General features: G+C 44.9%; 1 protein-coding gene across 1 annotated transcript in view; it reads left to right on the top strand.

The window, feature by feature from the left end:
- CASQ2 (calsequestrin 2) overlaps positions 1-24,485 on the top strand; it is a 90,836-nt gene that overhangs the window by 54,696 nt on the left and 11,655 nt on the right. The window contains exons 7-8 of the mRNA XM_033942544.1: positions 8,540-8,585; positions 17,231-17,285. Of these exons, the coding sequence (XP_033798435.1) occupies positions 8,540-8,585; positions 17,231-17,285 (101 nt within the window). The remainder of the gene's footprint in view (positions 1-8,539; positions 8,586-17,230; positions 17,286-24,485) is intronic.

Below are 24,485 nucleotides of genomic sequence, written 5' to 3'. Positions count from 1 at the left end.
ACTAAATGGCAGTAGAGGTTTCTACCTTGTGCCGGCGAGGTAAGTGCTCTGACGCTCATAGAATTCCTATGAGCGTCAAAGCATTTACCGCGCTGGTCAACAGTAGAAATCTTTACCGCCGTGTAGTAAAAGGAGCCCATTGTAATCTATGAGGAAAGGAGACCTGAATATGTTAATTGGTAGTACTCTAAAGTATCTATTATGTTGTCCTGAGAGAAGGTGTCTTTAGAAGGAAAATTTTAAATTCGAGCATTAGGGATTAACAATAGTCTTTCCTCTGGAATGTTCATGTGGTAAATTGTGAGGTATTCCATGTTTATAAAACCTGAAAGAGGTCACCTTAAACAGAAAAATTATTAGTTAAAAGAATAGCATTGAAATAGAACTTTCCCATAACCTAAAGTATGTACCTTTAGCTCAAGGTTTTTCTTTTCAACTAGCGTGCTATGGCACATTAGTTTGCCATGAGAGTTGAGGGTCATTTACCTTTTAAAATTTTCTTGTCTCTAGCAATCGGCGGCAGTGAGCAGCGATTCATACAGCCAATCCTGGATCTGTGGGGCCCAGGAAAGCTGCCCAGTTTGCCTTCTCCTAACGCTGGCCCCGGGAGGGGGGAAAGGAAGAGAGTCCTTACCAATCTCAGGCCTTCTGTCTTTGGCTACCTGGCATGCACTGTGCACGAAGTGGGAGGGAGAAGAGGAGAGAGGAGGTTCCAGCACAGCATTAGGTGGCCAGCTGGCACATGTTGACAAGGCTGTGTCTGCATGATGATTGCCACAGCTGGGTCCTCCAGAGCAGCACAGCGCTGATTTTTAATTTTTACTCTCCTGTTGCTGCCCCCCACCACTGCCGCACTCCCCCCCCCCCAATGCTAAACCTGGACAAATGAGGCCTTCTGAGGGCCAATTCAAAATCCACCTGGATGCCCTGAGTCATCTCCAAATGGAAGACATGTCCAGGGAAATCTGGACATATGGTAACCCTATTCTTATGAGCCTTCTCAGTTACGTAGCTTCCTGCTTCTACATAGGAAGAAAGCATCACAAAGAAGGTTCTGTGATTGGCACCAGAAGGCTGCATGAATCACTGCTCACTGCCACTGACCGCTAGAGTCAAGAAAACTTTTTAAAGTTATATGATGGGAGAGGGGAATTAAGAGAAACAAAGGGTTTTGCCTGCTCGTCAGCTGGGGAGGGGACAGGAGAAAGAGATGCTGGCCTATTTGTGAGGATGTGTAAATGCTGGACTATTTGCGGAGGGGGGGGAGAAGATAAAATGCTGGACCATGTGTGGGGTGTGCCTTGACGATTTTAGCACTGTGGGTGTCATAGGACAAAAAAAGGTTAAAATCTCTGCTTTAGCCATTCAATCGTTCTTGTAACTGGTGTTTTCATGACAAATTGGTACAAAGATCTCTTGCTACTCTGACTGCACTGTCACAACTCTATTCATTTCTTTGAATGGAGATAAAGACATGAAAACCAATCATTAGATTGCTCTGGGTCATTTCAGTACTGTACTAGGTGTACAATGTGAGAATAGGTCGTACCTAAGTGCAGTTCTACTCAGCTGCTTATTTCTGGAGCTTCAGTGATAGCTTGCAGCACTCTATAGATTTCCCTTGAAATTTTCCTTTAAAGAGGCAAGCTAGTAAAGACCATATTAATCCATATTTTAAAGACAACCTCATCCCTATGCTAGAAAATCATTTGTTCTCTCTTATGGCTAGTTGTGAAGCAAATATTTCCGATGCAATGGAAAACATCCACTTTTTCAATTTCTGTTTTCACCTGTTGCCTGTGGACCTCTGAGGTAAATGCTGATGTCAACATACCTACCTGGAATCATTTCTGCAGTAGAGGAGTAGCCTAGTGGTTAGTCTGGAGTAGGGAACTAGGGAATGCAGAGAAAAGTCTCATTTCTTCCACTGCTGCTCTTTGTGACCTTGAGCAAGTCACTTTACTCCTCCATTGCATCAGGTACAAACGTACAGACATTGAAATACTTAGTTGCTAATAACATAAATTAACAGCATTGGTGAGTACTAACCCTCTAGGTCTCAAACTTGCGGCCCGGGGGCCACATGCAGCCCGCCAGGTACTATTTTGAGGCCCTCAGTATGTTTATCATAATCACAAAAGCAAAATAAAAGTTTCTTGATCCTATGTCTCTAGCTATAAATTACAATATTATTATTAGGACTTAGCCAAAAGGAAAGATTTATAAACTATAAACCTTGTAACCCATTCTGAGCTACTGGGAGGATGGGATATAAATTGAATTAAATAAAATTAAGAGTTTTATCTCATGCAAAATTGTCATTTCTTTAATAAGACATTAACTATTTTTTTTTCTGAGACCCTCCAAGTACCTACAAATCCAAAATGTGGCCCTGCAAAGGGTTTAAGTTTGAGATCACTGCTCTAGAACATTGTATCGCAAAATGTGTGCCTCCTGAGATTTCAGGAGTGCCGCGATACACTGGCAAGGAGGAGAGTCGGCCACGCCGGCTGACTGCCTACAGCAGGGGTAGGGAACTCCAGTCCTCGAGAGCCATATTCCAGTCGAGTTTTCAGGATTTCCGCAATGAATATGCATGAGATCTATTTGCATGCACTGCTTTCAATGCATATTCATTGGGGAAATCCTGAAAACCCGACTGGAATACGGCTCTCGAGGACCGGAGTTCCCTACTCCTGGCCTACAGGATGTGCATCTTGTGGTGAGAGGCACGTCCTGTAGGAAGTCAGCCGGTGCAGATGACCCTCCTCCTGGTCAGCATCTCTCCTCTCCCTGCACCTCCCAGATCCCTCCACCAAAGCGGGTCATGGCCAGATGGACCTCTATTCATGCACGATGATGTCTGCGCACTTCCGGGCGCCTTCCTGCTGGGATTTAGTGTGTCACCAGTCGGAAAATTTACGAGAAACTGCTCTAGGAACTGTTAGCACAACTGAACGTCTTAGATTGTAAACTCTGTGAAATGAGGATATACCAACTGTACTTGAATCTGGAACTTGCTGTGAGCTTGCCTATGGAAAGATGCATAGTTTAATTTAATACAAATAAATACATTAAAAATATCAGGTTGCCTTTGAGTGCATGAAAGCAGTCCAGATCACAACAGTGAGGGACCTTTAGCAGTTCAAAGCCAGCAGCTCAGTACAGCTTCGGTGGCTTTGTCAACTACAAGAGAACACAAAAATCATAGCTTCAACCAGGTAAATAACAAAAAAGGGCAAATATTAAAATACAGGCAGGCCCCGGGTTAAGAACGAGTTACGTTTTTAAAGCTGTTCTTAAGTCAGATTTGTATGTAACTCAGAACATGTTAGATTTTAAGATTCTTGCTGCTTCCCTCTGCTCCCAGATGACAAAAGGGCCAACTGTCCCTACCAGTGATACCTCTAAGGTACAGCATACACAACCACACACTATTCTTAATGTAACCATGCATCATTCCTCAATCTGCTACTGGAGAAGTGTAGGAGGCTATGCCACTGGAAATAGTGTTCATTGAAATCAAATGAAGCTACAGCTGTGTTCTTAAGTACGAGTCTTACTTAAGTTGAGTGTCTGTAACTCGGGGACCGCCTGTAGTGAGAGCCTCTCCTCTATTGGATCAGAGAATGACACGGTGGCTGTTACCCATGGCTAGCCATGGGTAACCCACCAAAACGGTGGAAAAAAAATTGGTCGCAGCAGATACTAGAACAAGGCCATTCACTGTTCCTTGTCTCCACAGTTAAGGGAGGGAATGCGTGTGGTTACCGATCGCGCGGTCTAGAAGCCCCCTCCCTCCCGCCATCTGAGCATCTCCCTCCCTCCCTTCCCCTTACCTTATTGTTGCAATTTTTTATTTTCTTTCTACACGCCAGACCCTTGAAGTTGCGTGTGGCTGCCGGAAAGTCCTCCTTTGATGCAACTTCCGGTTTCTGGTTGCATCAGAGGAGGACTTTCCAACAGCCACATGCAGCTCCGCTTGCTTGTAGAAAGAAAATTAAAAGCCCATGTCACTAACATATAGCTACACGTCAAAAAACAGATGAACAGCAAGACCTTTTTTTTGTTTGTTTGTTATGTACTAGGCAGAAAAGATTAAAGCTCCTCCATTCAACACAACACTTGCATGTTAAAAAAAATGTTAACCGCTTGCAAGCCTCGGTGGCACAGAAATTACAAGCCGATGTTCACTGTTACCTTGCAATGTAAGGTTTTGAGTTTTTTTTTTACTACTGTCTTCTCTCCTCCATTCGTACAGCCCCTTCTCCATTCAGCCAGAACTGGATCACCTCCAACTGCATGAACAACCCCACTTGATAGCTCTATTTCGCATGCTGCCAAATTTCAAAAAACAGTAAAAAAGCTGAAAATAAGAGAGAAGACCCGAAGCATCACCCCAGGCAAAATATTTGGAGATCGTAGAGGGGTTGAAAAGCCAGCCCTGCCCAACAGCTACTTGTACAATCACATCATACACCTGTCTGGACAGGGGAAGAAAGGGAGTGAGGGAGATGCTCAGACTGCTACGAGTGGGAGGACTGTTGGAGTGGCTGTTGGAATGTGCAAAGGGTACTGAAAGGGGTGGAGAGAGGAAGGGGGTGGAGAGGAACAGGCGCTGAAGGGAAATGGGGAAGAGAGAGTGGAAAGAAGACAGAAATGGGGAAGAAAGAGGGGTGGAAGATGCTGAAGGGAAATGGGGAAGAGAGAGAGGGAGAGAAGATGCTGAAGGAAAGTGGGAAGGAGACAGAGGAACAGACACTGAAGGGAACTGGAACTTTGATTTATAATTTGACAATTGTACAGAATATTGTTTCTTTTTATACTTTAATAAAATAAGTTAAGTATAAAACTATTTGAGGCTTGTGTGGATGGGATCAGACGGCTTGCAGGGATGGGGACTGAGCTCACGGGATGGGATGGTTACATGGACCGAGCTCACGGAGACCAAGCTCGCGGAGAAAGGGACAAATTTTTCCCCCGTGTCATTCTCTATATTGGACACAGGTCAAGAGCAATGCAATCATTCAGACATCTAGATGGCAAGTCAGGATTCCTTAGCTTCTCCTTCACTAGGGGCATGCATGCGTTCACTTTGAGACAAACCTTCAAATGTGCATATCATTCATAAGTTTTTCATATATCTTGTAAGATCTTCAGATGTGCTTCTCATGAGCTATATTTGTGCTACATAAGATTTTTGCACAGCAATCTTCATTTGATCTAGCTTTATTTTTATTTTTTTTGAAACCTCCTAAAAGTCTGTGGAAACACTGTATAAATACTTATACTTAAGATACTTTCATAATGTCAATAATACAAAGGGAGCTCTCTTAACTGCACTTTCCCACCAGTACCTCTTAAATCCTGCTGTTCTTCACTGACTTTGAGCAGGAATTCCTACCCACTGCTCACACCAACCCCTGACCCTCCCTCTGATATAACTTACATAAGAACATAAGAATTGCTACTGCTGGGTCAGACCAATGGTCCATCCTGCCCAGCAGTCTGCTCACGCAGCGGCCCCAAGGTCAAGACCAGTGCTCCAAATGAGTCCAGTCTCACCAGTTTAGCATGAACTTGCCCAACTTTGTCTTGAAACCCTGGAGGGTGTTTTTCCCTATAACAGACTCCGGAAGAGCGTTCCAGTTTTCTACCACTCTCTGGGTGAAGAAGCATTTCCTTACGTTTGTATGGAATCTATCCCCTTTCAACTTTAGAGAGTGTCCTCTCGTTCTCCCTACCTTGGAGAGGGTGAACAGTCTATCTTTCTCTATTAAGTCTATTCCCTTCAGTATTTTGAATGCTTCAATCATGGTCCCCTTGCAGTCTCCTCTTTTCAAGGAAAAGAGGCCCAGTTTCTCTAATATCTCGTTGTACGGCAACTCCTCCTGTTTGCGAGAGCAGGAAGTGGGAAGGCTTGAGCTGGCATGAGACCTTGCTCTCTGCCAGTGAGGCTGTGGTTTCAAATCTCATACTGCTCCTTGTGACCCTGGGCACTTAATTCCCAATTGCCTCAGGTACAATAGCGTGTGAGCCCACCAGAACAGATGGGGAATACTGCTTGAGTATTTGAATGTAAACCACTTAGACTTAAGTGCAGTGGCGTACCTAGCATATGTGACACCCGGGGCACATCATTTTTTTATACCCCCCCCCCCAATCTATATGAAAAATATGATTTTTAGTAACAATTCACATATCGCACAATAAGAGTGTACCTAGCAAAAGGCAGCATCTTAAATACTGCAGTGAGCACTAGAACACAAACACATACATTGTAAAACTAAACAAGCCAGATCCCGCAGTCAATTGATCCTGCACAGTCAATGCCAACTGAAAATTATGTCCTTTTCATACACACAGAACAGAGATACACCCTCACTTAATATGGAATAATCACAAACTAAAAATAGAAATATGTAGACAAAAGTTAAACTGAACCGCCAAGAAACCAGACTCTGCATACAATGCAACACCACAAAAACAGTGACACATATCCCCTAATACTGTGCAAAATATAAAGAAAGTAGATGTAAATTTGAAAAAACTGATACATAACAATCACCACTTTACAAATTAACAAATAAAAATAAAACAAATAATGAGAAATAAGAAAATACTATTTTATTGGAATAATCCATTTTTCAATTAGCTTTCAGAGGCCAAATCTTTCTTCGAAGCAGTACAGTATACTGCTGTTATAGTATCCTGTCCTGAACTGAGGAAAGGGGTTTAGTCCAAAAAATTGCCTTATTTCCATTTCCTATTTATAAACTTTTATCAATACAGTTACAAAACTACTTGATTCTAAGTAAAGCAACAAAAACATCTTTCTACCTTTTATCATTTCTGCTTTAATCATCTTCTCTTTGCTCTCTTCTTTCTATCCAGCGTTTGTCCTCTCCCTTCCATGCAACATCTGCCCTCTCTTTGCCCCTTCCACCCAGCTTCTGCCCTCTCTACCCCTTCCATCTACTGCCCACACTCTCTCTGCCCCTTCCATCTACTGTCCACCCTCTCTCTCTTCCATATGGCATCTTCCCTCTTTCTATGTCCCTTCAATAAACTTTATATCCTGTGTCCCTTCTCTCCTTTGCACTTGATTCATTTCAGCTTCACCTCCTCTCCAGTTTTCTGTCTCCACCCCCTCCCCTATGCTTTGGTATCTCTCTCTTTCTCCTTTTCTTCCTTCCTTCCCACTCCACTCCACACCATGGTCTGGTATCTCTATCTCCTTCCCTCCCCCCATTCCATGGCATCTCATTCCTCCCCCTCCATGGTCTGGTATCTCCTTTCCTTTTTTCCTTCCCTCCCTCCCATGGACTTGGCATCTCTGGTTCCTCTCCCTTGTCTTCCTTCTCCCTCCTTCCCTCTCTCTCCCCAATTGGGTGCTGCAGCAGCAGCATTTCTCTCCCCCTTGCCTATGCAGCATTTCTCTCCCCCCTTTCCTGTGCAGCATTTCTAACCCCCCGTCCCTGTGCTGCTGCAGCATTTCTCTCCCCCCCTTGCCTGTGAAGCATTTCTACCCTCCCCCCTTCCCTGTGCAGCAGCAACATTTCTCTTCCCTGCCCAGCATTTCTGGCCAGTTCCCCTGCTCCATGATGTCAGAGGGAATGCTTCCAACGCAGCCGCGGCTTTGAGCAGGGGAGCCGGCCAGAAGCTGAAGAACCGCCAGAGGGAGCACAAAATGGTCCGCGGACACTCCTCTTTACAGTTTACTGCCGCTGCTGCTGGTTAAGGAAAGCAGTAGTGGCAGAATAGGGAGGGTGACTGGCTTTGCACCCCCTTGGGGCGTGCACCCGGGGCAGACTGCCCCCCCCACCTCCCCCTTGGTACACCACTGCTTAAGTGGTATATAATTTTTTATTTTTTAAAAGTCTCTCTTGTCTGTTCCGTTCTCCTCTATTGCCAACTCATGACTTCATTCCTTCTGCTTTGCTGCACTGTACACCTGGAACAACCTGCCTGACTCAGTACGTCAAGCTCTGTCTGGCAGTATTCAAATATAGGATTAAAGCCTACTTCTTCAAAGTTGCGTTTAAGTCATAACCTTACCAACTTGCAAAGCACAAAAAATCTGTTTGCCATTCCCTCTGTAGTTTTTTACCCTCTCTACCTCATCATTCCCTCTGCAATTCCATAGCTAAACATACATAGATTCACCATTTGTCCTGTATATCTGTCATAATTAGATTGTAAGCTCTTTCAAGCTGGGACCATCTCTTGCATGTTTAATGTACAGCACTGCATGCGTCTGGTAGCTCTATAGAAATAATAAATAAAGGTAGTACAATTGCTTCTTTTCCCAGTGCAGGGAAAAGGGACAGTGCAAGGCATGGGATGGAATAGTGGCAGGGATATCCTAAGAAAGCAGGCATGGAGAGTTTATTTTCACTCTCCACTTATGATAGGGAATTTGTACCTATAAATTCTTCTCTTTAAAAATGTGCTAGGCAGCACATTTCAAAAAGAAACTCTTCAAAGGTAGAAAATGTGGTCCAATAAACTCTTCAAATGAACTGTGTCTGCATTGCAGGTCCACTCTGCGGAAGCTGCGTCCTAAGGACATGTTTGAGACTTGGGTAAGGAAAGATAACTGTGTGATAGTGAGATGGATTTTCTTTACACTGATGGTCATTCGCATGCATGCAGAACAAGCAGAAATTGACACCTACAGAGTGACAGCAGGAAGAATCATATAAATTCTCAGTCCCCATATTGTTCAAAGCTACTTTTGTCTGTACTTCCTGTTTATAAAACAGACGCACAGGAAGAAAGCAAAATAGCTAGGAGAAAGGGAAGTTGGTGCATTGACTGCATCCTCAGCAATTGAGAGGGGCATCAGTAGTAGCATAGATAGGACTCAGTGGGCTCTGGGAGGGAGTACTGAAATGGGCCCCGCCAGTGACACATTTGTGTGCATCCCTCCAGGTCTAACATCACTAGGGTTATTATTTTTTGGGCCACAAAAATCTGGACACATGGCCACGCCCTGTTCCACCCCGCCCCATTTCTCCCTGGTCGCGCCCAGTTCTACCTTCAGCTCTGCCCTGTTCTGCCCCAGCCCTTCCCAGTTCAGCCTCCAGCCCCACAAACCTCCAGCCGCATCTGGAGGGTCTGGAGCATGCACGGATGTGTGACGTCATTCCCGCATGCTCAGTTGCCCTCCAGATGCGGCCGGAGCTCGTCGGGGCTTTCCAAAACCCGGACAAACTGCTGGGGTTCAGAAAATCCATCCGGGGCCCCAGACAGTCATCTAAAAAGAGGACATGTCTGAGTTTTCACAGACATCTGGTAACCCTAAACATCACCTCACACGCTCAGCTACTTTCCCACCCACTGAGTCCTCCACAGCTAAGCTAAAGTGTCGGAGACAGCACTAAAGTCTGCCTCTCTGGCCAGCGGAATTTTCCTCTGCTGCATCCCGCCCACAGGAAGTTGAATCAGCATGGGAGGACATGGCAGAGGAAAAGTTCCATTGGACAGAGAGGCAGCCTTTAGCACCATCTCTGACGCTATAGCTGTGGAGGACCCAGTGGGCGGATAAGTAGCTGAATGCAGGGGGGGAAAGGTACCAGACTCTGGCACATGGAATGGAGTGTTCAGCTGCAGGCAGCTTCTATCATTGGGTAACCCTGGGCTCACTCAATGATAGTTATGCCCCTGGGCACCAGTATGTCTGATGCCGCTAACCAGAAGTTAACCATGCACCTGCCAACATTCAGACTAATGCCCAGTTAGTTTGGCAGCTAAAATTAGGCAGTGTTTTTACTGTTCTAACTTTAGCCACTTATTTAACCAGTTAGCAGTCTGAATATTGCCACTAACCAGTTTAATACCAGCTCCTCACAGGCAGTGTTCCCTCTAAGCGGGCGGGTGTTGTGAGCAAACTTTTTTCACGGTGAGCCAAAAATATCGGGCGCCAGCAAGTTATGAGCCAACTCGCCCGATTCTCCTCTCGCCGCCCTGCCATCTGCCGTACGCCTCTTCCGATTGTGCGCTGTGACGAGAAACGTGTGCGCTGCGATGTAATATTTTGTGCGCCAGCGCAGCTTAGCGGGAACACTGGTTCAAATGGTTTTATTTATTTCCCCAAATTTATTTTTGTTATACGCATTGAAAATATTTGATATTGCGTTTAAATCAAAATCTCAATAAACTTGAAACGAGTGCCCGTGAGATTGTGGGAGGGTTAAATACTCAAAACTTAGAAGTTTTTGCTACGCCAGCTTTCTGGTATCTTTACATACAGTGGCGTACCTAGCATATGTAACATCCGGGGCCCATCATTTTTTGGCACCCCCCCCATCTGTAAGAAAAACATGATTTTTAGTAACAAACCACACGTCACACATGAGTACCTAGGAAAAGGCAGCATCTTACATATTGCAGTGAGCAGTACATCAATACACCCATTGTAAAACTAAACAAGCCAGACCAGCACAGATCAATCCTACACCGTCAATCCTAACAGAAAACACACAGAACACAGAAAACACCTTCGCCTAGTAAGGAATATGTAATCACAAACTAACCCCTCCCTCTTTTACAAAACTGTAGTGTGGATTTTAGCTACGGAGGTAACAGCTCTGATGCTCATAAAATTCTGAGCATCAGAGCTGCTACCACCAAGGCTGGTGCTAAAAACGCTTCACAGTTTTGTAAAAGGGGGGATAAAATAAAAATACATAGACAAAGGTTAAATTGAACCAGCAAGAAGCTGGACTCTGCATACAATGCTTCACAGAAACAGTGACACATGTCTCCTAAAGCAATAAATAAATAGAAATTTTTTTCTACCTTTGTCTTCTGTGGTTTCTCCTTTCCTCATCTTCTTGTAACTCTCTTCCTTCCATCCACTGTCTGCCGTCTCTCTTCCCCTATATGGCATCTTCTCTCCTTCTATGCCCCTTCCAGAAACTGTATGCCTCCCCCTTCCATCTCTCCTTTCACCCCATTGGTCTGGCATCTCTCTCCTCGCCTTCCCTCTCCCACACCTCTCCTCATAGTCTGGTATCTCCCCTTCCCTGATTCTCTGGCATCTCTCTCCTTTCCTTTTCTTCCATCTTTCGCTCCCCCTCCATGCTCTCACATCTCCCCCTTCCTTTTCCCTTAGACTGGCATACCTTCCTCCTACGCTCCAAGCCCTGGCATCTCCTTTAATTCCCTCCCTCATCTTCCTTCTCCCTCCAGCTGGGTACCGCAACACTCTTCCCTGCAGCTCTGCACTTCCCCACAATTGCCATGCTTCGGTTCCTCTTCTTCCTTCCTTCCTCCCCCCTGCGGCACCATCAACTCTTACTCCCTCTAATGTCGGCCCTGCAGCTCCAGACTTCCTCGCACCTTCTCCCCTCCCCCTTTGGATCGCTATTATTTTAAATGTTATAGCCGCGGAGCTGTATCCATCAGTGGAGATGTCTAACCTCGGCCTGCCCCGGAACTCTTACTGCAACAGTGACTTCCTGTTCCTGCCTAGACGGGCGGCTGCTGCAGTAAGAGTTCCGGGGCAGGCCGAGGTTAGACATCTCCACTGATGGATACAGCTCCGCGGCTATAACATTTAAAATAATAGCGATCCAAAGGGGGAGGGGAGAAGGTGCGAGGAAGTCTGGAGCTGCAGGGCCGACATTAGAGGGAGTAAGAGTTGATGGTGCCGCAGGGTCCCGCGGGGGGGGGGGGGGGGGGAGGAAGGAAGGAAGAAGAGGAACCGAAGCATGGCAATTGTGGGGAAGTGCAGAGCTGCAGGAGCTGTTATAGCCGCGGAGCTGTATCCATCAGTGGAGATGTCTAACCTCGGCCTGCCCCGGAACTCTTACTGCAGCAGCCGCCCGTCTAGGCCCTCTCTACCCATAAACTGCCCTGGCACTAACCAGTTAGTGAAGGGGTGATTAGTGGCAATATTCAGTAGCACTGTCCAGTTAATTGTCACTGAATATCTGTGGTTAAACGGCCACATGTCATTTAAATGGGCAGTTTATTTTCTGTCTGGTGACCTGAATATGTTGGTGTTAGCAATGTGCATCTAATACATTTGCATTTGTTCAGTATAGGAGGAAACAGAAGCGTTCCTAGGGTATGTGACACCCGGGGCCCATTGTCTTTTGACACCTCCTGCCATCATTTTTGATACCCCGCCCATGTAAAAAATATTTTTAGTAATGTTCCCCCCCAAGTGCCAGCCATGAGGGGGTGTTCCCGGCCTAGGAGTCATGATCCAGAACTTCCCTTCTCATGGCCCGGTGCCTAGGCTTTAGATAGTCCCCATGGCCCAGCATGTTCCCAGCCTTCTCTCCCTTTACTTTCCGTGAAGCTGAAAAAACTGCCAGGCTCGGCAATGATTCAGCTACGTCGCCCGCAGCTCCCCTTCCTGCTTTCCGTGTCTGCCTCTGCAATCCACCTGGGCGGAAACAGGAAGTTGTGTCATTGGCAGACACGGGAAAACAGGAAGGGGAGCCGTGTGCGACGTAGTTGAATCACTGCCAAGGCCAGCAGTTTTTTCAGCTTCACAGAAGTTAAAGGGAGAGAAGGCTGGGAACATGCTGGACCATGAGGACTATCCAGAGCCTTGGCACCGGGCCGTGAGAAGGGAAGTTCCCGAACCATGACTCCCAGGCCGGGAACACCCCTCTCATGGTTGGCACCCGGAGCGGACCGCCCCCATGCCCCCCTTTGGTACACCACTGGAAGGAAATATATTTCCGTTTCTATCTTTCCAGTGTTGCACTGCCATTGCTTGCAGAATCTGGCTTAAGAACACTCTTGATGAAAGAAAAATCCTCAAGTTACTGGTAAGCACATGCAGGCCCGACCACCAACCACATCATCAGAGTGACTAACGCCAAGCTTATTTCACAACTACTATGAACATATTCGGATTTGGTGGAAAAATATATAATTTGTGAAAAAACAATCCTGAAAACCCCCCACTTTTTATTGCTAATTCAGTTTACTGGTTAGCAATAAAAAGTGTGTGTGTGTGGGGGGGGGGTTTCAGGATTGGTTTTTCACAAATTACAGTCAAACTTCGGTTTGCGAGTAACATGGTTTACGAGTGTTTTGCAAGACGAGTAAAACACTCAAGCAAACTTTAACTCGCAAACCAAGTGTTGACTCGAAAAACGAGCGTGTCCACCCTGGGAACCAGCTTCTCTCCTCTCGCAGCCCACCCACAAACCCTTACCTCCAGCGGACATCGTGCCTTCTTGATGTTAACGTGTATGCGTACGTAGTTGTGATGGAGCTTTGCTTGTGATGTGCAAGAGCCGTGCTGCTGTAGCCTAGGTGGTTTTGGCTTCCTTTGGTGCAGCGATGGCAGCGATGTGAGTTGCTTGGGGGAATGGAGGTCAGCAATAGCAGCGCTATGAGTTGCTTGGGGGAACGGAGGTCAGTGATGGCAGCTCCATGAGTTGCTTTGCGGAATGGAGATCAGCGATGACAGCGCCGTGAGTTGCTTGGGGGAATGGAGGTTCCCATGCCCTTCGACTGCCATGGTGGCCCACAGGAATATGATGAAGGATGGAGGCATGGTAAATGGCTATGTCAGATTGGGGAACTTTGCTTCTTTATAGGCGGTACTGCAGGGCCGGAAGCTCTTAGCACAGGGGAGTGCTTGCAGCTGTTAGAGGGATTTAGCGAAAGCTAAGCTGGGTTTGGATATTTTCTGGTCGAGTTTAGGGCTTGGGTGGGGGGGGGAGAGATGTATTAAGTTACTGAAGTTGAGTGCAACATAGGCCTGTTTATGGGATGTGGAACGAATCATCTGAGTTTCCATTACTTCCTATGGAGAAACGTGCTTTGATATATGAGCACTTTGGATTATGAGCATGCTTCTAGAACGAATTATGCTCGCAAACCAAGGCACCACTGTATGTATTTTTTCCATCAAATCCGAGTATGTTCATAGTATTTGTGAAATAAGCTTGGTGTTAGTCACTCTGATGATGTGGTTGATGGTGGTTCAGGCCTGTGTGTGCTCACCAGTAACCTGAGGCTTTTTCTGTCATCAAGAATGTGAGCTTGGTGGTCAAGTGGAGAGTTGTATTTTTGTCATAGTGTTTTTCCTCCACTTCTCATTTTTTGGTCCTGTCATTAGAATATACACGTATCCTATCTTGGCAAGAAAACATAGAACTTTGAGGGGGACAGGGCTCAGGGAGGAGGTTTGAAGTAAACTTTTGTCATTCTTACTGATAAATGTTTTTAAGCAAAGGTTTAAAAAGGCATCAAGAAACATTGATTTCTTCTTCAGTATAAAACATAACAGGAAAGTGGAAATGTTCCCATCCTTGAATGTCTCTGACTGGAATTTCTTTCTTTCAATATACCGCAAATGTTTTCCTATTAGCTGTTGTTTGTCACCTTTGGTCTTAGTCAAGGGGGAGGTGGAACCCCCACCTTAGAATTAGCATTTAGATGGCTTTTTCCTTCTATTAAAATAAATTGAAATAGAAGCTAGGAGCAATGGGTGTGTGTGTGTGTGTAGATAGATAGATAGACATATAGATAGATATTCTTTTTTTAATGGGGTTATTCTAATGTGACAAAAGTCAGCTCTGCTATTCCTTCAGAAATCCATCTGTATAGCACCATAAAGGTTTGGCACTTGACCTAAAATCTGTCTGAAATTCAAGGGTCGGACAAAAAATAAAGGGCACAAAGGCCTTCCCAGTCAAAACCTTGGGCTACATGAATCGTGGGACGGACATATGGGCTCTGGAATATTCTTGTCACATTAACCACAGGAGTTGTGGTTCTGCTGCTAATGTGGATTTTTAAATGGTGGTAGATTGTTTGATGACCAGACATGACTTACTGTTTGACATATTGTTGAGGTTTGGCTGTAATCGACATTGCATGTCATGCTTGTTGTTCTTTTGTGGCATTTTAAATGTCATCAATAAAAATTGCATTAAACGGTGGCAGATGAGAAATAAAAAAGGAAGTTGGTGGGAGTTGTCATCCTCGTGACTGGTTTGTGAGAAGTTTGTGTTTACTTGCTCGTTTGCTTCTGGTATATATAATAAGTGCAGAATAATCCTACATTAGGCCCAGAATATATCCATCTGAATGTAGGACACACGAGCAGTGACATAAAAACAAAGGCAGGAATAACCCTGCAGCAGTCAAAACAGCTCAGAGTCAAAATGAGTATGAATCTTAAATAAGCATGAAGTAACTGCAGGAATAGGGTTACCAGAGGTCCGGATGTCCCTGACATGTCCTCCTTTAGAGGACACGTCTGGGGGTCCGGATGGCTTTTCAAGACCTGGCACTTTGTCCGGGTTTTGAAAAGCCTCTTCAAATTGCGTCGGGCAGGGATGAAGACCACGCATGCGCAGATGTCACGCAATGACATCACGCATGTGTGAACTTCCTCCCTGCCTGACAAGAGCAGGGGGTGGGACTGTGGGCGATGACATCACGCTATGCGTGAACTTCCTCCCTGCCTGACAAGAGCAGGGGGGTGGGACTGTGGGCGATGACATCACGCATGCGTGAACTTCCTCCCTGCCTGACAAGAGCAGGGGGTGGGACTGTGGGCGATGACATCACGCTATGCATGAACTTCCTCCCTGCCTGACAAGAGCAGGGGGGTGGGACTGTGGGCGATGACATCACGCATGCGTGAACTTCCTCCCTGCCTGACAAGAGCAGGGGGGTGGGACTGTGGGCGATGACATCACGCATGCGTGAACTTCCTCCCTGCCTGACAAGAGCGGGGGGCGGGACTGTGGGCAGGATTAGGACATTACAGGGCGGTGATGGGCGGGCCTGGGGGCAGGACTAGGGGTCCAGATTTTCCAATTGAAAAATCTGGCAACCTTATGCAGGAACCTAGTATAAAAATATCACTGGGCAGTGATCTCGATACATTATTACTCTGGATTGACTTGCTGATTCTGAAAGCAACTTGCCTTAAACTATGTTCTCTTAGGCTTCTGCAGCTGGTGTAATGATTAATAATAATAATGATTTATTTTTGTATACTGCTATACCAGAAAAGGTTCAAAGCGGTTCACAACAAGATAAATACATACAATCAATAAAATTGAAATGACATAAGAAAAACAATAAATTAAAATTGGAATACATCAATTAAGAATCAGTTAAAATTGAAATGCATCAGTTAAGAAACAAAAGTGAGTTAAACAGTTGTAGTACTAGGATATAGACGTGTCAAACAGATGGGTCTTTAATGTTTTCCTAAAATCAAAATAGGAAATGGCCTCTAATATAGTTTTTCCTAGCCACATATTCAGTTTAGTGGCCTGGTAGGAAAAAATTTTGTCAAAAAACTTCTTATATTGGCAGGATTTTAAAGAGGGATAGTTGAATAGATTTATTCTACGTGTACTCTTGTTGAGATAATTCAAAGAGAAGTGGGAAGCCAGATAGTCTGGTAACATCCCAAAAACTGCTTTGTAACAAATACAGGAAAACTTAAACAGAACTCTGGACTCTACCGGCAACCAGTGAAGTTTTTGATAGAAGGGAGTAATATGCTCCCATTTTTTTAGTCCAAAAATAAGGCGAACACCGGTGTTCTGGATCAGTCTAAGTTTTTTGAGTGTTTTTTTATAAGCATCTAGGTAAACAATATTACAGTAATCTAAAATATTCAAAATGGATGACTGCAGTATTGTAGTAGTCTAGGTTTACTGCAACCAAGTAAGTGGAATCAGTGTCAGCAGTCATTCTGTGGCAAGAACCCAACAGCTGCAACAATCCCTTTGAATTAAGCCTGGAAAGCTCATAAAAATGGGAGACTTGTTGCTTTTCATAAGATTTGGGATGATTATATTCAGTGGCAACCATTACCATAAGCTATGTTAGAAAAATAATGGATACGAGAAATGGATAGGTGTAGGGGGGGGGGGGGGGATTTTGATATTTTCATATTGTCAATGTCATGGAGGTTTTGTTGTATATTTTAATACACCTGATCTACTCTGTACTTACTCTGGATAAGACCAGAGATCTTCCTCTGTAACCCACTTTCTATAACTCTTTTGTAATCCGCCTTGAACCGCAAGGTAATGGCGGAATAGAAATCGCTAATGTAATGTAATTTGCATTTTGTTTACCTTTCAATAAAAAGAATTTGCAAAAAAATAACTAAGCCTGGAAAGATATGAGTTAAAAAAAGAAAAATTGATGCTGCGCCGAGTGATCTTCAGATAATGTCACCTTATAATGACAACAGTAACATTCTTTATGACTTTCACAGGAAGATGACCTAGAGGGAATTCACATTGTGGCCTTTGCAGAAGAAGATGATCCTGGTGAGTCTATTTTCCCCATCTTTGTGTTGTCCTTTTCTCCATTAATGTGTAATGGGAGTCCAACCTGGAGGCCTCAGGCCCAGATTCTCAAAACTTTAACGCGGTCGCTAAACTATTTTCCAGACGGTTTAGCCTGCATACATTTTAGCGGTGGTCTTGAACGAGCTTTCTAGCAGTCTCCGACACTGCCATGGAAATGGTCTCTTCAATAATGAAATGAGCACTCCGGTGGATTCTTAAAATTCACCGAGCCATTCTCCAAGAGCAGCATAGACTTTTGGCAACAAAAATCAGTGACTGGTCTGGGTTGCAGGTACAGTAACAGTACTGTTAAAAGCATATCATGTGGCATGGAGAGATGCTCAGTCTCAAACACCCAACGGACCCCTCCCCCAGCAGTGGGAGAGATGCTCAGTGTCTCCTGCCACCAACCAACACCCCCCAACTCCCCTCGGCAGTGAGAGAGTTTCCCACGCTTTCCTACCACCAAGCAACCCTCCCCCCTCATGCCTCCGACGAACCCCACCCTCTTCCCCTTAACTTATTTTCAGATGGCTGGCCAGAGCGATGCCTACTCCCTTCGGCCAGCTAGCCCGCCTCTTGAAAATGGTGGGGCTTCCCGTCCTCGGTGCATCCCGAGGCTCTGATTGGTTGTTTAAGGCTCCTCCTATGGGTGGGGGGTCTTATTCATCTGGACCAATCAGAGCCTCATGCATCTGGGGAGGGGCCTGAGGCTCTGATTGGCCCAGACACATAAGGCCCCACCCATAGGATGAGCCTTAAACAACCTGGCCCACTCAAAGCCTCATGCCCCTCTCCAGTGCATCCTAGGATGCACCAGAGAGGGGAAGGCCCACCATTTTGAAGAGTCGGGCAGCTGGCCGGAGGGAGTAGGCATCCCTCTGGCTAGCCACCTGAAAATAAGATAAGGGGGAGAGGGCGGGGGTCATCGGAGGTGTGGTGGCAAGAGAGCATGGGCAATTCTCCTGCTGCCAAGGGGAGTTGGGGGAGGGTGTTAGTTGGTGGCAGGAGAGTTTGGACATCTCTCCTGCTGCGGGGAAGGGTGGTGTCAGTTGAGCGGGAGAGATTGGGAGATTGGTGGCGGCAGGAGAGATTGGGCATCTCTCCTGCTGCCAAGGGGAGTTGTTTGGCAGCAAGAGACATTGAGCATCTCTCTCACTGTCAGGGATGTGTGTCGGTTGGCAGCGGGAGAGATTGGGCATGTCTCTTGCTGTGCTGGTGGGGTTTTTTTCCATTTATTCTTCTCGTATGCCCATCACTATAACCAGCAATGGGCACATACAAATTTAGCGAGTCTTCGCTACTCTCTGCCAACTTCATTTGCATGAGTGTTTTTTGGAGAATGACTCGCTTTTTTAAAATCACTACTATAACGGCTGTGAAAGCAGCCCTTCAGTTTTTTATGTGGTTTTTTTGAAAATCTAGCCCTCGATGATATATGGAAGAATGCAGGTTCAATTCTTCTCTCAGGTCTTCTGCTCTCCAGTCTGACCAGAGCTGGGGATGCTGTGGAGACAGAAGCCCAGTAGAGTCTCAGACATAATCCAATAGTGCCACCTAGTAGCCACTAGTAGTATTTATAATTCCTGATTCCAGGGTTCCAGAATGAGTTCTATCTAAAACTGCCTGCCTAACAGCTGTCTTGCATCAACATAAAACCTACACACACTTATGTAAACTTTAGAAATACTGACTTTTTTAAAATATAGTCACATTGTCCCATAACTTGAACTTTGTCATTATATTAGACTTGAGTCTGGTCAATATCTTAACACATATCACAGTATCCTGCAAAATAATTACTACAATGGCACATATCATTCCACTTGCTTTATAGCAAATATAACCACTTTATTAAGCTGTATTAATAAAAACAGGTAAATAATACCTTTTGAAACAGCAGTTTAATTATGTAGCCTAAAAAATCAGATATGTAAAAATACTGACCCCTAGCACTGCACACTGGACTGTTAATTTAAACTACATTAAACTAAACCTTAAGTTTATATATCGCATCCTCTCCATAATTATAGAGCTTGGCACGGTTTACAAGAGTTTAATCTAGGAAGAAATAACACATTGGGTTTGGAGGTTGAGTATAGGGGGGAAGAGATCATTACATTTTTATGAAAAGCCTGGTTTTCAGGTGTTTACGGAATAGTTGGAATGAGCCCTGATTCCATAGTGGGGCAGTAAGATTATTCCAAAGCCCTGTGATTCTGAAGAAGAGAGATTTTCCCAATTTTCCTGCATAGAGGATACCTTTTAGTGAGGGGAAGGATAATTTAAGTTTCTGGGTGGGCCCGGTGGTGTCAGGACTCGAGGAGTTTAAACACAATTTCCACTGAAACCCACACTCTCCCACTAGGAACACGATAGGAGAACAGGTCATGACATGAATGCACATAGTAGATCTTTCCAGAAATGTTTAAGACATGAGGAACATAGTAATGGTTCTAAAATAAATTAAGATGAGAGTAACAAGATTTATCTGGGAGTGTAAATAGAACGAACATGATGCACATTGCTAGAGCAATTGGGATGCATGTAATTATATTTTACTTAGAATGGTTGACCAATTTAGAAGGCTGTAAATATAGCACACTAAGGGATCCTTTTACTAAGGCGCACCAGCTGATTTAGCGTGCACTAAATGCTAACGTGTCCATTATATTCTATGGACGCATTAGCGTTTAGCGCATGCTAAATCAGCTAGCACGCCTTAGTAAAAGAAGGGGTTAGTTAGCATGGGTAACTGTAATTTTGTTATCCGATTTAGAAGGGTGTAAATAAAGCATACTTGGCATGGTTAAAGGTAAACATAGTACACATATATGACAGCGTACAAATGCAAATGTAAGCATGATACCCTAGCCAAGTAGACCAAAACCAATCACAGTATAATCCATCTGAATCTGTATTTTAAAATCCATTACAGATTTCTTTGTAAACCGCTCTGAATTGACTCCCCAATCATTAGTAGCGGTATAGAAGTTTCCAATAAAGATAAAGGGCTAGATTCACAAAGCAAACCGATCGGTGTGCAACCCCTTTGCGACCTCAACCCAATTCACTAACCTCTCTTCCGATCCGATTCCAATCCGTGCATGCAAATGAGGGGAAACGGCATACAAAGTAGGCAGGGACGCGATTCACAAAACTTTTGGTGTGATCTCATTAAAAACATAGACCTTCTCCAGTCCCAAGTAAACTGGCTGCCATTTGAATCTAGAGTCCTCTTTAAATTCGCATGCTTCTGCTACAAATCGATAAATGGTTCAGCACCAAGTTACATCAATTCTCACTTTAGCCTCTACAACACAAATAAGAAATCCCGTAGAATTCAGTTGTTCGCCTTCCCGTCTCTAAAACTCTGCCATCTTAAAAGATTCCTAGACAAAACCTTCGCCTTCCAAGCAGCTAAGCTCAACCCATGGCTTGCACAAATGATACTTGAGGCCCCCACTTACCTCGGCTTCAGAAAATCACTCAAAACCTACCTATTCGGCAAACAAGACCCCTAACAACCCCCCCCCCCGCTTACATTACTACACGCCCCCCCACCCGCCCCCGCTCTTCTCCTCCCCTTAATTGCTCCCCTCTCCCCTATCTCCCCTCCGCCAGTCATCCTCTGTAAAGTTCGATTAACACTGCTTATATCCGATAAACTATTTATAAGAACATAAGAACATAAGAAGTTGCCTCCGCTGAGGCAGACCAGAGGTCCATCTCGCCCAGCGGTCCGCTCCCGCGGTGGCCCATCAGGCCCATTGCCTGAGCAATGGTCTCAGACTATCCCTATAACCTACCGCTACTCTTATCTGTACCCCTCAATTCCTTTATCCTCTAGGAACCTATCCAAACCTTCTTTGAAGCCTTGTAACGTGCTCCGGCCTATCACAGCCTCCGGAAGCGCGTTCCATGTGTCCACCACCCTCTGGGTGAAAAAGAACTTTCTGGCATTTGTTTTAAACCTGTCTCCTTTCAAGATTTCCGAGTGTCCCCTTGTACTTGTGGTTCCCCATAATCTGAAAAATCTGTCCCTGTCTACTTTTTCTATACCCTTCAGGATCTTGAAGGTTTCTATCATGTCTCCTCTAAGTCTCCGCTTTTCCAGGGAGAACAGCCCCAGCTTTTTTAGTCTGTCAGTATATGAGAGGTTTTCCATACCTCTTATCAGTTTAGTTGCTCTTCTCTGGACTCCCTCAAGTACCGCCATGTCCTTTTTGAGGTACGGTGACCAATACTGGACACAGTACTCCAGATGCGGTCGCACCATTGCACGATACAGTGGCAGGATGACCTCCTTTGTCCTGGTCGTGATACCCTTCTTAATGATACCCAACATCTTGTTTGCTTTTCTTGAGGCTGTGGCGCACTGTGCCGACGCCTTCAAAGACGTGTCCACCATCACTCCCAGGTCTCTTTCAAGGTTACTTACCCCTAGCAGTGATCCTCCCATTTTGTAGCTGAACATCGGGTTCTTTTTCCCTATATGCATGACCTTGCATTTCCCTACGTTAAAGTTCATTTGCCATTTTTTGGCCCATTCTTCTAGCGTCGTTAGGTCCCTTTGCAGATCTTCGCAGTCTTCCATGGTTTCAACCCTGTGGTAGAGTTTGGTGTCATCCGCAAATTTAATAACTTCGCAATTTGTTCCCGCCTCCAGGTCATTAATAAATATATTAAACAGGAGCGGTCCCAGCACCGACCCCTGCGGAACTCCGCTCGTGACCCCATGCCAGTCTGAGTAATGGCCCTTCACTCCAACCCTCTGTTTTCTGTTTGCCAGCCAGTTTTTGATCCATCGGTGGACCTCCCCTTGCACCCCGTGTCTCCACAGCTTTTTAAGCAGTCTTTCGTGCGGTACCTTGTCAAAGGCTTTTTGAAAGTCAAGGTAAATGATGTCAATGGATTCCCCTTTATCCACCTGTCTGTTTACCCCCTCAAAGAAGTACAATAAGTTTGTGAGGCATGACCTACCCTTGCAGAAGCCATGCTGGCTCGACTTTAGCTGTCCATTGTTTTCTATGTGTTCACAGATACTGTCCTTAATCAATGCTTCCATCATTTTTCCCGGGACCGAGGTCAAGCTCACTGGCCTGTAGTTCCCCGGGTCCCCCCTTGAGCCCTTCTTGAAGATGGGTGTGACATTTGCAATTTTCCAATCCTCCGGGATCTCTCCAGTTTTTAAGGATAGGTTACATATTTGGCGAAGTGGCTCTGCTATTACGTTCCTTAGTTCCTTGAGTACCCTTGGGTGAATGCCGTCCGGACCTGGCGATTTGTCGCTCTTTAGTCTGTCTATCTGCCTGAGGACATCCTCTTGGCTTACCTCTAGTTGGACCAGCTTTTCATCCCGATCCCCATTTACGATGTCCTCTGGTTCCGGAATATTGGATGTGTCCTCCCTCGTGAAGACTGACGTGAAGAACTTATTTAACCTGTCTGCTATCTCTTTTTCCTCCTTTACCACTCCTTTTTTGTCTCCATCATCCAATGGCCCCACTTCTTCCCTTGCCGATTGCTTCCCCTTCACATATCTGAAGAACGATTTGAAGTTTCTTGCTTCCCCCGCCAGTCTCTCCTCATATTCACTTTTAGCTTTTCTAACCACACGGTGACACTCCCTTTGGTGTTCTTTGTGCTCCTTTTGGTTGTCCTTTGTTTGGTTCTTTTTCCATTTTTTGAACGATGCTTTCTTGTCACTTATCGCCTTTTTCACTGCAGTTGTTATCCACGCTGGGTTTTTTGTTTGGTTTTTTTTGCACCCCTTCCTGAATCTGGGGATGTACAGGTTCTGTGCCTCTTGCACCGTGCCCTTGAGTAGGGACCAGGCTTTTTCTACAGACTCCATCTTCCTTGCATTACCGTTGAGTTTCTTTCCCACCAATTTCCTCATGCCTTCATAATTCCCTTTTTTGAATAAATTTATATCGGATAAATTCATGATAAAATGCTGTAAACCCTGCTTTAACATTTGTTTTTATCTGATAAATTGTGTATTGCTGATAAATTGTTTAAAATTGTTCAAACTGTTTGTAAATCTGCGTGTCAACTCAGATACTACTGTAACTGATGTAAACCGCCTAGAACTCTCCGGGTATGGCGGTATATAAGAATAAAATTATTATTATTATTATTATTATTATTAATGCAAAACCTACAAAAATCATGCAGGACCTGTATCTACTTTACGATAACACAATTAATATGCCCAAGTAACACAGCAAGGACCCTACCTAGGAAAATGCAACACAGTAGATCTTGCAGTCAGACCTAGAACATTAATATAGTACTTATAGGTAAACTGAACAAGCTGGATTATTGCAGATGCTTAAATAGAAACTTCATGCAAACTGAGTACCTTGCCTTGGTCACAAACATTGAACACAAATAGACTCTTAGAACAATTGAGCACAAAGTTAAAATATGAATACACAGACAAACATTAACCCCCTCTTCTATGAAACTGCGATAGCAGTTTCTAGGGCGGGGAGCCGCGCTGAATGGCCACGCTGCTCCCGATGCTCATAAGAACTCAATGAACATCGGGAGCAGTGCAGGCCATTCAGCATGGCTGCCCACGCTAGAAACTGCTATTGCAGTTTCGTAGAAGAGGGAGTAAATTTAAAACCCATGAAGCCACACTCTGCAGGCAGTGCAATATTAGATAAAGAGGAATGGAACCCTGCACTCTGCAAAATATTAAGAAAATAATGCAAATTTACTGTAAATTTGACATTTTCCATTCACTGAATTAAGACTACAATTCTTTCTACTTTTGTTGTCTGGTTGATTTGGGGTTTTGGGGGTTTTTTTTGGGAGGGGAGGGGGTTCCCAATCATATTTGTCCCAGTCTCCAGTTTCTGTTTTCCTCTGTCTTAACTTTCATTGCTAGATCTTCAGTCCATCTGCCACTTCTCTCCCTTCTCTCCTATATCCATCTCTGACTTTTGAAAGTATTGGGGGGCCCACAGCGCTCTGGCTGAGAGGCCATGATTACTCCAAAACCTGGCACAAGTGTATGCTTGTGTTAGCCAGTAGGAGTCACTGCTGTGTAATAACTCAGACTTTCATCTGTCCTCCTCAGAAGGGATGTGGGAGTGGAGCAGATTCTCAGTCAATTCTGCAGTTTAGTTGTACATTATCTTCTGCAGAATTTTGTGGTGACATCTA

This window comes from Geotrypetes seraphini, chromosome 4, assembly GCF_902459505.1.
Source record: "Geotrypetes seraphini chromosome 4, aGeoSer1.1, whole genome shotgun sequence".
Lineage (NCBI taxonomy): Eukaryota > Metazoa > Chordata > Amphibia > Gymnophiona > Dermophiidae > Geotrypetes > Geotrypetes seraphini.
Note: the sequence above shows the minus strand (reverse complement) of the source record. Positions and strands in the feature narration are given on the sequence as shown.